At 36.1% G+C, this 16,014-nt stretch overlaps 1 protein-coding gene across 2 annotated transcripts in view; it reads left to right on the plus strand.

Moving 5' to 3' along the window:
* Positions 1 to 459: 459 nt before the first annotated feature.
* Positions 460 to 16,014, plus strand: part of LOC129276639 (segment polarity protein dishevelled homolog DVL-3-like) — a 30,776-nt gene continuing 15,221 nt past the window's right edge. The window contains exons 1-10 of one of the 2 annotated variants that reach the window (XM_054913030.2): positions 460 to 2,197; positions 4,089 to 4,209; positions 7,976 to 8,075; positions 9,842 to 9,911; positions 10,388 to 10,475; positions 12,751 to 12,802; positions 13,039 to 13,115; positions 14,182 to 14,249; positions 14,853 to 14,912; positions 15,622 to 15,723. In XM_054913030.2, the coding sequence (XP_054769005.2) occupies positions 2,026 to 2,197; positions 4,089 to 4,209; positions 7,976 to 8,075; positions 9,842 to 9,911; positions 10,388 to 10,475; positions 12,751 to 12,802; positions 13,039 to 13,115; positions 14,182 to 14,249; positions 14,853 to 14,912; positions 15,622 to 15,723 (910 nt within the window). In that variant the 5' untranslated portion in view covers positions 460 to 2,025. The remainder of the gene's footprint in view (positions 2,198 to 4,088; positions 4,210 to 7,975; positions 8,076 to 9,841; positions 9,912 to 10,387; positions 10,476 to 12,750; positions 12,803 to 13,038; positions 13,116 to 14,181; positions 14,250 to 14,852; positions 14,913 to 15,621; positions 15,724 to 16,014) is intronic. The other variant, XM_054913031.2, reaches the window with a different exon arrangement.

Raw genomic sequence — 16,014 nt, forward strand, 5'->3', positions numbered from 1 at the left:
AAAATGAATACAGATTTTTTTAACAACCTCCCATAAAATATTGTGAGGTTTATTGACCCTCTGAAAATCATATTGATTAGCATAAAACTAACTTCAATGAAGTGAATTGTGACTCTGGTGTTATTGTAAACACTTGTGGGATTTTGATACAGACATTCAGGGCCAATTACAATGCAAGAAATCTTTTGGAAAATAAAAAAAAGGCAAAACAAATCCATCCACCCCCTTTGAAAGAAGTTATCGTGAAAGGAGACATTTTGATTGGAGCTGAAATGGCAATTTAATGACCATTCACTCAAAAGACAATTTCATGGCGTGCTTTGATGGAGAAGAGTGAGCGTTTTACTCAGAGATAATCATCGGGACAATGGAGTCTATAGACGACCACCTTTCTCTCTCTCGGTCTCTCTCTCAGTACCATGGGTCACGCAGAGAAGTGCAATGCATGTAATTGCTTTTGTGTTTTAGTGGTACGAATGAAAGAAAGAAAGGAGAACCCAGGCTGCTTCAGAATGGTCATCTCTTATTGATAGTGAAAACAGAGTTATAGAGAGACTGTTTGTAGGGATTCAGTTCAGTCTGTTAGAAGCTCTGCTCCTGATGTCACTGCGTCCCACGCATGTCTGTTGGGGTTCAGTCAAAGACAATATTGTTGAATCGGACTATAAGCGTCCATCATTGTTTTTGCGTTGTGAGGCTTTGCTCGGTCAAATATTCTATTCTCTGGAATCATCCTCGGTACTTTTGTTGAAGTTGTGTATGTCTTTTTAGCATTGGACATGCTTTCTTCTTGAACTTTTATAATTGTATGTGTGAGTCACCATAGGAAGGGACCCTTCCAGCATCCTCTCCACTTTGCCACTCAACACAATGAAAGCAGTTATCCTCTAGGACAATAACATTGCACCCTTGAGAAGATAAATGGATATAGAGTGGGGAATGATCTGAAGAGCAGCGTTAAAATCTTCAAACTCCATTGAGGAGACTGAATCGGCTCTAAACCTATTCTCCTTGCATGATTAGACTGGAGACATTTAACAGGAGGGCGCAACGTAAAAAAAAACCTTGTGAACCCAGTTAGTGGGATTCCTGCAGGGGTCCGGCCATTCAGTCATCAGCGACCCTTGTCAAAGAACCTGGAGTAGGGAATACTCTTCTTCAATCCCATTATTCACAGATACATTAGTATTTATCCACCTCGATGTCTATTTATCTTCAGCTATATGGGGGACCTCTTAAATGCATTGCATGTGGAAAGTCCCATTTTGCAAATGATGATGAGGGTGATTCCTTGTCTGGTAATACTAGCTCCAGGATATGTTCCTTATAAACATTCTCAGTGGGGTTAAATCAAAGCCGTTGCTCCAAGCGATCATCAGAGATGTGTCGCTCTGGTGTTGGATGTTAGCAAAGCAGACATGAAACTTGTCTTTCATTGTTGCCAATTTGGTTGGGCAGCCGGTGTAACATTCCACGCGACAGAATGTCAACAGTTGTGATTTTAGATATGATCCCTTCAATGGTCTCGACAGTACAGGATCCGATAGCATCGATGAAGGCATCAATGGTGCATCAACGAGTTGTGAGATGCATTCAGTATCATCTTCAAAATTTTCCTCATGGACCCCATAATGCAGTGTTCCCGTGTTATGGTTATAAGGATATTTGCAAGTTTTTATGAATATTTGAGGATCCGTGCATAGCTTTATTCATAATCACCATTCGCGGTGTGTTTGTGCACAGAATACATACGTGTATGATTTGTATCTGTTGTGGAAACAGTATACATGTATCTATCATTTCTCATCATGTTTTATGTACAGCGATTTGACATTTGCAATTGGCAAAGTTGCCATTTCTTGTCAGTTACGATTGGAAGTGGATTAAACACAATCAGGAATTACCATAAACCTTTTCATTGGATTTCCGCTCCTTGATGAACATCGATTAGCATGAGATTGTTCGAATAAAAGACATTGTGCGGTTATCTTTATCAGAGTAAAACAATTTTCTTATATATCTTGTATGGGGAATTCCGCGATCAAATCCCCACGCTGTTTTTGCCTGCCCCCGATCCTCTTTGCCCGTTCCACCCGCTGCCACCCCCGTAGTGATAACCTCACTTCGGCTCGTTCGGGCGTCCAGATGCACCTCGTAGCGGAGGCCTATACTTTCTATTCTTGCCATCATTATACAGGTATAGCCATGATTCATGTGTTTCTCTCAATATTCTTTACTAATTATTAAATGCAAGCATTATGTATTCAGTCTGTGTAATTCAGGTCCAAATGCACACTTTCAAGAACATTGAAAAACAAATCCTAGTAGTTACACCTTCAGCTATTTTCTAACTCATTTTTGTCACTAATTTGTAAAAATTGCAAAGTTGTTGAACGAAATAAAATTGAATTTATTTTGCAAAACATTTAGATAATTTATAAATCATTATTCTTCATGTATACATATGATAATAAGCCAGGACATAAAAAAAAAAACAAGGAACAATTTACTTGTAGATGAGACCCTGATAAGTTGTACCATTATGGGTAACTTTCAGGCCTGGTATTACTTTCTGTGGAATAATCTTTGGACTCCAGTTTGGAGGACATCTAAATTATGGGTGACGTTGAGCCTGATGACCATGATATTCGCCATTGGTGGCAAGTTTGATATTAGATTATATGTAATTGGGAAAGATATTTGGGGCAGTCCATTGGTTCAGGAAAGTCTTGATTGCTGCTTTCTAAAATAGGATATATTAAAGTGAAGTGCTTGAAATTGCCAAATGTCAGAAAAAAAGCAATTAAAAAAAAAAGTCAATATTCTTTGGTTCTAAAGCTATTAAGAAACCTATATGATTTGAGAAAAGGAATATGAATGACTGCAAATGAATAAAAATGCTAAGCTGGCTTTTTTTAGGTACTATTCTTGATAAAGTTATTAAGTATAAAGTGGTCTATAATTAGTTTCAGGGATCTACGATTTCGCATTTAAAATCTGTAATGTTCAAGCTTCTCTCCTACCGAAGACATTGTGAGGGATAAAAGCATTCATGATCTCAGAAAATAGCCGGGGGATTTGAAATCCATTGGGCGCAAATCCCTGATGGAAATAAGATAGATTGCATCTAATGGAGAGAAGATCTACAAATATCAAGCACTAATGTAACCCTTCCACAAAACTTGTATTGTTGTGTCGGAAGAAAGGGTTTATATCTTTGGAAAGCTTTCCATTTTTATTTAATCCCTTATTGGGGTTCTACGATGATGGGATGACCCATTGATAGATGTTTGTGAATGTTTTTTTTTAAGTAGTCCCCATCCAATGTATTCAATTATGCTATTATGTTAGGTTGAGTGAAGTAATTCTGAGTTACTACTCTTAGAGGCAAGATAGAAATAGAAATGTTAAGCCGTTAAATGCAACTTGGAGGCACTTCCCAAGTTCCCACAGAGAATATGTGCATTTCATGTAAGAAATTGTGATTTTATGTAATATTAATGAAAAATATGATATTATATTCAAGTTGCAGAATGTTAAGGTTTATTATTGAATTCATATTTGGGTTTTAAAAATACATATACTTCAACAGATGTTGTTTATTTTTTACATATTTTGTATTTATGTGTATGCTGAATATATGTTTAGAAGATGCATACTTGTATTGTATGCATATTTGGGACAGGAGCTCTAATGTTCAGTGTATTGTTCTCTTTCTCTGCATGAAATTTGTTAACAATTAATTTTGCTCTCACTTTTCATTTACGTTCATACTTCATACTTCCACCTTTGCACAAAGACTGCTTTCGTATATCCATTGGGTGGTCTTTTATGTACAGGTTTTACTGTAATTCAACTTTCATTGATAATACATGGTTTCTTTGTTCATTATTGGGCCATGGAGAAACCAACCCCTTATCCATGGTAAATGTAGAGCATATGCTACAAATGGCTACAAAGACAATTATTTAATATTCCAGTTATTTCATTTGTTGTGTTTTTTGTTTGTTTCATAAGAAGAGTATAAATTAAATCTGATTAGTTAAGTAACAGTTGTATTTGTATCTTTTTTGTTTGTTTCTTTGCAGTTTCAAGGAGCAAGAGAGATCATCACCATCGAAGCGGGCATGGATACGAGAGTTCGTCAACGTTGATGAGCAGCGACATCGACTCAACGAGCTGCTTTGACTCAACGGACGATGACAGCAGGTTTGTTAAAACTCTTTTGAAGAATTCTGAATTATTTGACTTTCTTCAGCAGATCATCTGCAGATCTATAAATCGAAACTCATAGACCTATGTAAGAGAGAAGTCTACGTTGTCAATTCAGTAGGCATATCAATTAGTATTGAAAATAAACAAACAAAAAAGTTTAATAATAGTCAAAGTGGGTGACATGCGACTCTACGACCTGCTTTGACTCAACAAATCTTTTTAAAACAATTCTGAACTCTTTGACTTCCTGTAGCAGATCATTTTCATATTGTACCTGAGCCAGAACTCCTTACCTACACTGTACTTTATGGAGAAGTCTACCTTTTTTTTCCAATTCAATTTATGAAAGATAGACTAGAATCAAATATGCCAAACTGTGAATTAATCATTAAAATTGAGTGACATCGAGTAGACGAGTTACGGTACGCATGATCGGAACTTGTTCTTACGTGCTAAGTCAGCTACTGAGGTATATATCATCTAGCACTGGGTCACCGATCGTGCACAAATTCATGCATAAATTATGACCAGCTTTATGAACTGGCCCCCAACACCCATCATGTTTAAAATACTCCTTTGAAAAGATTGATGAAGCCTTCACGCAAATTATGAATCATGGAAGTGGCACGATCAAATTACAATATTACGTTCCTATCACTCTATCCCATATCAAATTCAGTCGATGTATGTATTTTGTTATAGTTTACATAGGCCTCCTTTTTAAAATCGCCCCATTCTGTCAATAATCTGGCAGTATACCGTACACAGTGCTGTGAGAGTTCAGATTTTTATCTGATTTCAGATTTTTTTTGTTTTGATTTTCAGCTTAATTTCAGCTTATTTTTGGCCTTCCTCCGTACAAAAAGTATGGGAGCTCTTTCTATTTCAGACTTTTTCAACACTCTTCAGCTCTTTTCAGATCTTTTTATTTGTGACCACTCACACCCCTGACCATACATCCAGACGCTTCAGCAACAGTTTTGCTACGGAGAACAACACGTTATCCTAAATTGAAGTGCCCTCGACAAGACTCAATTTCACCCCTCTTTTAATAATCAAGTTTCTCCCCTTTTCCCCAAAGCAAACTCATCACCTGTGTCATTATTGACATTTATGGAGAAAGAAATTATTCATAATCTGTGTGCAATATAAACTGATAGGTGCATGCCAAGAATCCAAATATTGACAGACCCATATGAAGGTTTTTATGAGGTTTTCATACTGTTGGACAAAGTCCTTGCGTGGAACTTATAGTCTGTTCAGACTAGAGGAAATGGTATTTGAAACTGTTATTGTACATGTAGTGTAAAAGGGGCACAAAATGCATTTTTTATTTAAAAAAATTCTTTATTACACTAGATGTTCCAATTCAATTTATTCCACTCTAAAAGCTATTACTTAGTAAAATGCCAGAAATAGTGGTGGGATTTTCAAAAGCTCAAATAGTGACTTATTCATTAAAAACTTGTCATTAATTTGAAACTTGTTTTGCGGTGTTAAATATGGGATCATACAACTGCCAACATGAAATCAATATTATTTAATAAAGTAGTTTGATGAGTTAGCAATCCCCAGTACATACTAATCTTAAAAACGATCATTTTGACATGAATTGGCTCTGGTTCTTTGAATTTATTTATTCATTTCTTCTTTATTTAACAGGTTAGCCCCATCAGTAATTGCAATACTGTCATACTAGGGGGCCCTGCGTATGAATGAATATAAAGAAAATGTCTTTGTATGTATATTTGGTTAGAAGCATTGCTGATTTCAAATATATTTTGAGGCAAGATGGAGTCCCCCTCTAAAGGATACATTTGTATAATATGCATTATGATATGATTATGATATAAGTTTGAGTGCAAGAAATTTAATTAGTCTAAAAGGGGGCTCAGTGAGGCTTCATATTTATCTAGGAAGTGTGAAAATTTTCTCAAAGATCTTAATCTTTTTGGCATGCTATTGAATTTTGCCTTGGAACATGTAAATATTAACAATTTTATTGTGGGGTTAAATGTGGAATAATTGGTTGAATACCCCAGCTGTCCTTGAAACTTTATTGTATTTGTTTAGTAGTTCTTTCAATAGTGGTATTGTCTGGAAAAATAAAGTATGCATTAATATGTGTATTACAAAAAAGTGGACTTGTGGGGCCCCGTTTCATAAAGGACTTGCAACTGTTATAACTTTGTCATTATGGCAACTACAATGGAAACTTTGATTATGATTGGCTGCTGAGCCCTGTTACCATGGTAGTTGCCATTTTGGCAAAGTTGCAACAGTTGCAAGTCCTTTATGAAACGGGCCTCTGGTAAAGGATGATAAACTTGTAAAGAATGTTTTTTGTTGTTCAAAGAATCATGATTTGTAGATTCTTATCATATAGGCCTATTTAACTTAAGAACTTGAAATTGAATAAATAGATTATTCAGCAATCAAATCAATAAATAATTAAGTTTGTAAATGAGTGAATGAATTATTGGGGGCTGTTTCATAAAACCTATTCAAATATTGCATAATTGTACACACAGCTGGTAACCCTTTCTCCTGCTTAGTGATATATCCCTATAGGTTGTTTCAAACCTCTTCGATCATACGAATCCCTGTTAGATTACGAGAACTTTTTCAGACTAAAAAGTACCCGTTGATTATTCCCGCAGTTCCTGAAGTTACAAGCATGTGCAGTATGGTCTGATGAGCAAGCAAGACTCGAGATTCAAAATCGCTAGCTCAGCAGCCACCCACGGCGCCTGCGCCTAACTGCACGCTGCGCTAAAAGTTCCCGTAATTTGCCTTCACACTGCCAAAATACCTACAACCTTGGAAAAATCGCTGCGGAAGTTCTCGTAATTTTGACAAGTACCTACATGTACTATTCAGCTGGGAGATGACACATAATTTGCTTTTACACTGCCAAAATTACCTGGTATTTTCTGATCGGTGTAGATTGGCAAATTTCTCGATCAGAAAATACCTGGAACTGACGATTTTCAAGGCGGTCTGAAACCACCTTATGTAGCTGACTTGGTATCTACAAATATGTTCCAGTTGTGCATAATATCATTTCCTGAAGTTATGCGTTAAGTCATTTGCACATTTCTCTTAGTGAAATCATACAGTCGTGTGTACCATTACAAAGAGCTTCATGAAATTTATCCAGCTTCTATTAAGCTCTAAAAGCTGAATTTACTCATGAAAAAAAAAAAACATTGATTGTGTGTAACAGAAGTCAGCATTTTTTGGGGGGTATTCGTAATTTAAAGATAAATACCAGTTTTTGTAACGATCTCGAAATGAGTTCGAGCAGAATACAATAAAATTACCACCCAAGTGTTTATATGTATGAATAAAAAATATGTGCCAGGTGGCTCTGGAAGAAAATGCGTAATTGCTGAGAAATGAGCAAAATAAGCATGGAATTCCATCAAATGTCAGGCATTTTTTTCGAGCAATATTAATACACTGTCCCACATATGCTTTTCTGTGTTAGTGATCATCAGCATTATCTGTTTTCAGCCAAAATTTCATGATTTCACAAAGATAAGTTTATTTCAATGTACCAGATCTAGATCTATGATAATGTGGCAATTAACCTTGATTTTCAAGACTTTCTCATGAAATAATTGTTCGCTGCAACTACTGTCTTTTACCTTTAAGCTGTAACCTTCAGGAGCGATGTAATCAATGCACAAAGCCTATTAAAATCACAGAATTCAGGAACTGATGGGTTAAATTTCATCCATATTTTTTTCTTTTTCAGATTCAGCAGTGCCACAGAAAGGAGTAGCTTAGCAAGACCATTGAGAGGACAGAAGAATAAGAAGAGGAGGAGAAGACCGAAGATGCCACCTGTACACAGAGTATGACACTTAGACGTCTTTAACCCTATCTAGGCCGGGATATTTGGGGAGATCATATGGTCGGGGGAGATGAGATAATAAACAGTATAGAATGAATCTACATGTATTACGACCAGCAAAAGTAAAAAATAATCATTCAATTATGATATTGTGCTGAAAACACAATTTGCATTGACTTTGTACACAAAATCACGTTTTTGAGCAATTTTGGGTCTGACATGCACTTACAAAATGTTGCATGATTTCGGAACCGTGTACCTTGGTGTCACAAATTTGTTCTCAAAAGATGTGCAAGACTTTGAAGTAAAAGGTCTGTGAGCGGTGTGTTCAACATATTTTGTGCAGAGTAAATATTGCACGAAATGGCCTAGATAGAAGAATTTTAAATAAAATCAGAAAATAAGAGATAAATAGTAGTCAAAGAAAATCGTCAAAGAATAAGAAAGTATTGAATTTTTGAAATTGTGTGATGTCACATACGAGCAGATTCCCGTATGTCATTTGATATAATTTAAAACTTTTCATTGATTCATGATTGGAAATATTTTACAGAAGGGGGTATGAAATGATGTATCTGATAGGAGGTATTAAAATCATTCTCACTTTTCTGGGGAAATGTTTTTTAATTGAATTTTTTATCACAAGATACCTGGAGAAGCTGCTCACATGAGACTTGACAAAATACTAACTTTGAAAATCCACGACTGTTATTCTTTGAGGATTTTCATCAAACCTTCACAAAGAAATTGATTTTGTCTTTCTGCATTTATCAAAATCAACTAGATATCAGGGTAAAATATTAATTTTTGCATGGACCATTTTGGTTTACCAACTAACCTGATCTGTCCAGCACCTGAGTATTAACAGGGTCCGACGTTGAGCCCATCCCCTCTGATGCTATGTGCAAACATGGAGGAAACTTCTTTCCTCCAAGGTGCAAATACGGAGGAAATCTATGCCTCCATGGTTATAGGAATACATTATAGAGCTCTGGTCACTTTAAGAATGCCCTGAAGGCTGGCCAAGAAGGCAGGAAGTTCAGTATTAATGAACTTAAAACTTTTGGTATGTATTTGGGGGTGTTGGATTTCAAGTGAATACAGTATAAAAAGATTTAAAAAGACTGAAATTGCTTGGAGTTATATATGAATTCAAGCACTGCCCGTCTGCAGTCATTCAGACCTTTAACTAATAACTTACCATAATTCTGATGATATAAATTAAGGATTATAAATTCTTGAAATAGCAGTCCAATAATGCTTGAATCATATTTAAGCCCCTTCTCTCTTGTGTCCATGACTTGTGCAGCTTAAAAAAGCAGGCAGGCAGACATCTCAAACTATTTGGAATATGAAAAAAAAAATCTGTCCTTTAAATACTTCTTTTAATAAAGCAAGAAACTTTGGTATTTGTACTGAGGTATTTTTGTATCAAAATTCTCTCATTTTTAAACCCCCGGCATACTTAAGCTCAAAATAAATCAGTTGAATGTGTTTTCATTAAACAAACACGCTGCATACTAAATTTCCATTTTGTTACTGCAAGTTTGTAAGTTTGATGTAACAAATGTTTGTGTTTCGTTTAATCACATTTTACATTCATTGCATCAACCTTGAACGTTCTTATTAAAGAAGTGATTACAGTCAGCCCTCGTTCACGATGTAAATGTAGTCTTCGGGTAGATTTGGTAATTCCAATATTTGAGCCCACTCAAGACCTTAGAGCTAAGTCATTATCTATTTTGATGTTTATTTCTTTCTATGCAGGCATCATCGTTTAGTAGTATAACAGATTCGACAATGTCACTCAACATCATTAATGTCACATTAAATTTAGGTAAGTTACTTTCTTATTATTATTTGTGAGAATTTCAGCTTCACTGCTACTATTAAAAGTCATCAGTGCTTTGATTGTATTATCAATTAATTCAATTGCAATTATAGAGGAAGGGGTACTGTTTCATAAAGACTTTTTTTTATAATAACAAATACACAATATTTTATAACAAATCTACCATCAGCCAATCAGATAGATGGATTTCAGTAGCTTTTAACTGTATATTGCAAATTTGTTATTACATGTGTTATTAAAATGGCCCCACTTGTTTTGCATTGTTACAAACTATCATTGTCACATTCTATTTCTTTGAAAATTCAAATGTTTAATTAACATCTATGTGACTTAATATAGTGGTGGTGGTGAGGGGGGGGGGGGGGGGGGAAGCTGTTATGCAGCATTGAAAACACTCAACAAATGCCTATTTTTATTATATGCATATACGTTATACATATAAATTGTATTTTCTTTTCCAGATAAAATTAATTTTCTTGGCATCAGTATTGTTGGTCAGAGTAATAAAGGAGGAGATGGAGGCATTTATGTGGGCTCAATTATGAAAGGGTAAGATATTTAATCTTAGCTTATTTTGCTATTTAATGATTTTTTTTCACTTTATTTTACAAAAATACTTTGTTTACATATCCTTTTCTTTTTCTACATGAGTGATTTTTTATCTTTCTCTTTCATGTTGATATGTTCCCTTTTGAAAGTTTCACACTCTATCTACTTTTTTCCGAGGTAGGCAACTTCAAAGAAATTTCCTTTTTAGATGTATTTTCTACAAAATAAAGCAGCCTAAATTAATTACGATACCCCCAAATAAATGAAATATGCAGGATGTAATGAGCATGCCTGATCCGTGACTTAATTATAGCTAATTTATATTCATTGATTGGATATACAAGACTGAAAATAAGTGGAATTTTACTACAAAGATGCCAATTTCTTTATTTGGGTTGTTATTTAGGTAATGCCTTCTTAGGCATTTCCATAACATTGTAATCACAATATTTCCTTTTCGGACAAAGCATGTTTATTCTGCTTGTCCCAACACAAGGTGCACACAATATAGTCAACATGGCTTTTTGGACAATGCAGTTATTTTCACAACATTCAATTTTGTCAAATGAAGAACTGATCACTTTCAATTTTTCTCAACGAGGAGGGGTTAATGACATTTATCATAGGAGCCGCCGGTAGACGAGCCTGCATTTGAAATGCAAACGCCAATACATGCGCAGTTGATGGGTTTCGTAATGGGGTTTGAAAATGTTATCATTGCATTGCCTTTGTGTCAGCGCCCATCTCTTAATCAGTGACTCACATTTTTAGAAATTAACTCGCAAGATATGGCAAGAATGACAACAATGTGTGCTTTTCTCATCTGGAATGTGACTCAATGGAGTAATTGCCGTTAACCTGGCATAGCTATAGGCGATGTTTGATCACCGATATGCACTTTTCTTTCTCAACTTTTCTGATGAAAACCCCAGCAATTTTCTCTGCCATTCGGGAGTAATCATGATTTAACAGAATGGTAATCAAGTTTGGCAGTTTGATGCATAACTCTGGTATTGGCGCAGATAGTGTTTTTCTTGCGTTCTGTTGGCTTTTTTCTTGAAATGATTATTTTAAAGTGGATTCTACTGATGAGTCATCCTGTTTAGAAAGTACAAAGGATGTGATAGAAAATGTTCAAATATAAAAAAAAACATTACTGATGAATAATTCCTCACTATGCCTCGCTAAATTCCACACTTTGTTGAAAACATTATATGAATGTTAACCAAAAAATCAGAAGAATGTTATGTTGATTTACTATTTAAGTAAAAAAAAATATTTTAGAAGATTTTTTTTCTTCATATGATTGTTAATGAATTGGTTCTATTGATTAGTTTTATATACGAACGGCAAAACAGGAATACACTGAAATACAATGATTCCACTTGCAGTAATATGAAAAGGAGGAGAGACCTGCGGGTCACAGTGATTCATTTCACTTTTCGCCTCCCAAGCACAGGTGATTTCAAACAAATAATAATAATAGTAATATAAAAGGCAAAAATGAAAACTGAATACAATGCCTTAATTTGGATTAGGGATGATTCCTAACCAAATTGCACTACAGTGTCGGTCAACATTTATAAATTATATACTACACTCAACAAGACAGAACAGTCAGTACATGTTAGATTTGGACAAGTGACTCCATGGCTAAGGGAGGGGGGGGGGGGTTGGAAATGTGCATAAGTTATGAAATGTGTTACGTCATTGATTGATTCGCAGTTGAGCACAACCTTATCAGCATAATGTGATCAGATCGGTAAATTGCCAATTCGTCTACTGCCAACTTGTCCACTCACCACATGGTCTATCTTCATTCAGGCTAATGCCATTCCGTCCATCAACATTTCGTCTAACAACCATTTGGTCCAATAATCACTTCGTCTAATCACCAGTTTGTCAATGACCATTTCGTCTCATAAGCAGTTGGTCTTATACCCATTTTATTTTCATTCATTTTACCCAATTAACACTTGTCTAATTAGACCAAATGGCATATGGACTAAATGGCTGTTGGATCAACTGGTTATTAGGCGAAATAGTGGTGGACGTAATGGCAATTAGACCATGTGGATAGTGGACAAACTGATGGTAGACCAAATGATAGTAGACGAGTTGGTAATTGGGCGAATTGGCATTAGACCAATTGAGATCTGACCAATACGGTGGTGTATTGTATACCAAGTGAAACTTGTAATTTACATGTGACTTTCAATAAACACCCCCTGGCTGGTTAAATCAATTTATTCTGACTTTTATTTTAATATAACAGGGGTGCAGTTGCAGCAGACGGTAGGATAGAACCTGGAGATATGATCTTACAGGTGAGATGTCTACATTTATAAAACCAATTTACATGTGATGTTTATTTTTTTTCATTGCAGTAACTTACGTTATGATGTGCAGGAAATATTATTTTAGTTCAATGATTTGAAATGCAACATTTAATTGGATTGATTGTAGAACTTTGTGCTCAATTTTGGTGCTTCATATTCTAGATCTCTGTCAGCTTATTTTTTTTTCACATCATTTGTATTTAATTATTTTGTCCTTTCTTCAGGTGAACGATGTGAGCTTTGAAAATATGAGTAATGACGATGCAGTCAGAGTATTAAGAGAAGCAGTTCATCAACCTGGGTAAGTCTATGTAGTACTAGTAGTAGTTGTAGTGAAGGTTTTCATTTCCTGTCTAGTCCCTGACTACGGGAGCGGCCAAATTCACCTCACACTCACAGAGCTCACCCTCATCCCTTCCCTCCACTTTACGTTATTCAGTGCCTCTTCCTTCCTCAACCCAACCCTCCTCCACCTCCACTTGCTATGAAATTGATAATTCTTGTCACGTCTTTGAGTTTTGCTGATTTCTATGGAAACTTTGATATAAGCTAGAAATAATAGTGCAAAGTGGTATGTTGGAGCTGTTCGAGTAGATTTGATTAAGTAAAATTCTGAAACACATTTCCATTAAAAAAAAAACGAATTTAAACCACTGTATTTGTCTTTCCGATGATATTTTCTTATGTATATGAGGAAGGAAGGCACAAAGAGTAATGATGGATGTTAGTATTGACTTGAAAGCAATCAATTTAATTTGTAATCCATAAGTTTTTGTCAATTTGTGATCGCAGCCTGAAATCTTCAAATTCATCAGTTTTGTCTATTTTACTTCTTATTGCTGCATCTCAACATGAACCTGTTAACAGATGAATATTTCTCACATGGCCCCTGTAAACAAACTTAGCATTTGATTGTAGGGCTGTTTTCAGATTGATTACAATGATTATTATGTACAATCAAGCAAACAGTCCAACTGTACGACCAATCGCTAATTTTTGTGTCACTAGCCCCTGGTTAATGAAAATGCAAATGAAGTTTTTGTTAGAATGGCAGAATTGAAACACACATTATAATAATATAATAATAATAATATAGGTATATTTACCCAGGGAAGCCACTTCAGTTCTGAAAACTGTTCTCCCAGCGGGCCCTGCTATCATTATTACCCTGGCTTTAGCTGAGCTGCCTTGGTGCTCAAGCATTCAAGGAATTTCTTCCTACCTGGTACCTCACCTGGGTTGAGTGCAGCACAATGTGGATGAGTTTCTTGATGAAGGAAATTACGCCATGGCTGGGATCACATTCAAATGGCGACATTGTTCTTTGCTTAAAAACTAACTTTATTTCTTCTATTTTTTCTTTGCAGTCCTATTAAATTAGTTGTAGCTAAATGTTGGGACCCTTCACCAAAAGGCTACTTCACCATTCCAAGAAGTAAGTGAATATTATATTTTACCCTCACTGAACTTGATGGCCCACAATTTCACTGATGTGACTATTTCCATTTTATCAAAGGCATTTAATAACTTTGTCCAGGATTGAAACTGATTGATGGGGGGGGGGGGGTTCACAAAGATTTAAGTATGACTTAGAGTCGCACTTAAATGCCGACGCATACATGATATGCAACACGCGATCTTATTGATAGATACACAGTAGTGCGCGTCCTCATGACACGATCTGTCCAATGTGGTCAAGTCAAGCCTTTCATACCGTATGCAACTCTGTATTTAAGTGCGACTCTTAAGTCATACTTAAATCTTTGTGAAACACCCCCTGGTATTATTCACAATAATTGCAGTCATTTGGATCTGACAGGAATGACTTCTGCTTTATAAGCGAAGTGGTCAGTTATTCATCACGATATATGTGATGACACAAAGGTACCACTAAACCAATACCGAATTCTCGCAGCAGGCAAGGTTCTTAAAATGGACACACATCACAATATCTGTAGTTATATTGTAAGCTCTGTGAAATGAGTTTTATAGATTGATTGTATTTTGTAATGATTGGATATATCATGATTGTTTGCAGGTGAGCCAGTCAGACCAATAGACCCTGGAGCATGGGTAGCACACACAAATGCCATGAAAGGTAAGGGTGATTATGATGATGGTGGTGGTGGTGATGATGATGACGATGATGATGAGAATGGTGGTAGTGATAGTGGCGGTGATGGTTGTAGTGGTGGTGGTGGTGGTAGTGAGGATGATGATAATGATGGTGATGATGATGATGATGAAAATGATGATGATGATGATGATTATGGCAATGATCATGATGATGATGAGAATGGTGGTTGTGATGGTGGTGGTGAAGGTGACGATGATGGTGATGATGACGTTGGTGGTGGTGGTTGTGGTGGTGATGGTGATGAATTTAATGATTGTGATGATGATGATGATGACGGTGATGATGAAAATGGTGGTTGTGGTGGTGATGGTGGTGACAATGATGGTGATTATAATGATGATGGTGGTGATGGTTGTGGTTGTAGTGGTGGTAGTTTTGGTGTTAGTGATGATGATGGTGGTGGTTGTGATGATGATGATGATTATGATGCTGCTGCTTGTGATAATGGTGATAATAGTGTTGATGATGATGATGATGGTGATGATGATTGATGATGATATGGTAATGATGATTGGGATAATGATAAATATAACAAAGTGACAATGATGGTGATGATGACGTTGATGCATCGATTAGAGTAAAGTGGAGGGAGGGGGTAAGGGTGAAGTGAAGTGGACTAAACCAGATTTAAAACTTGGATTAATTCTACTGTACTATAATCTCTTTACAGTTGCTGCAGAGTATCAAGGTAGGGCGGGGCCTATGAGTCCATCAATGACCTCTATGACCTCTACAAGCTCTTCCATTACCAGTTCTCTACCAGAGTCAGAAAGTAAGTGGAGTTGCACGTCAAGTTTGGTGATTTGAACATCATTAGTGTCATAAAATATGAATTAAGATGAAGAAAAGGAATGAGGAAGATAGGGGGTTATGGGAGCAGGCTTTTGGGATCAGATGTGGAAAGGGGGATGGAGGAGGAGGAGGGTAAAAATGAGAGTTAGATATAAAGATGGGGAGGAAAAGGGGGAAGGTAGAGGAGTGTAGTGCCAAAAGGATGAAAGGAATAATGGATGAGAATCTAAATAAGAGGATGAAGCAAAGAAGGGAAGGAGGAGGGAAATGT

This window comes from Lytechinus pictus, chromosome 14 (genome assembly GCF_037042905.1).
Source record: "Lytechinus pictus isolate F3 Inbred chromosome 14, Lp3.0, whole genome shotgun sequence".
Classification (NCBI taxonomy): domain Eukaryota; kingdom Metazoa; phylum Echinodermata; class Echinoidea; order Temnopleuroida; family Toxopneustidae; genus Lytechinus; species Lytechinus pictus.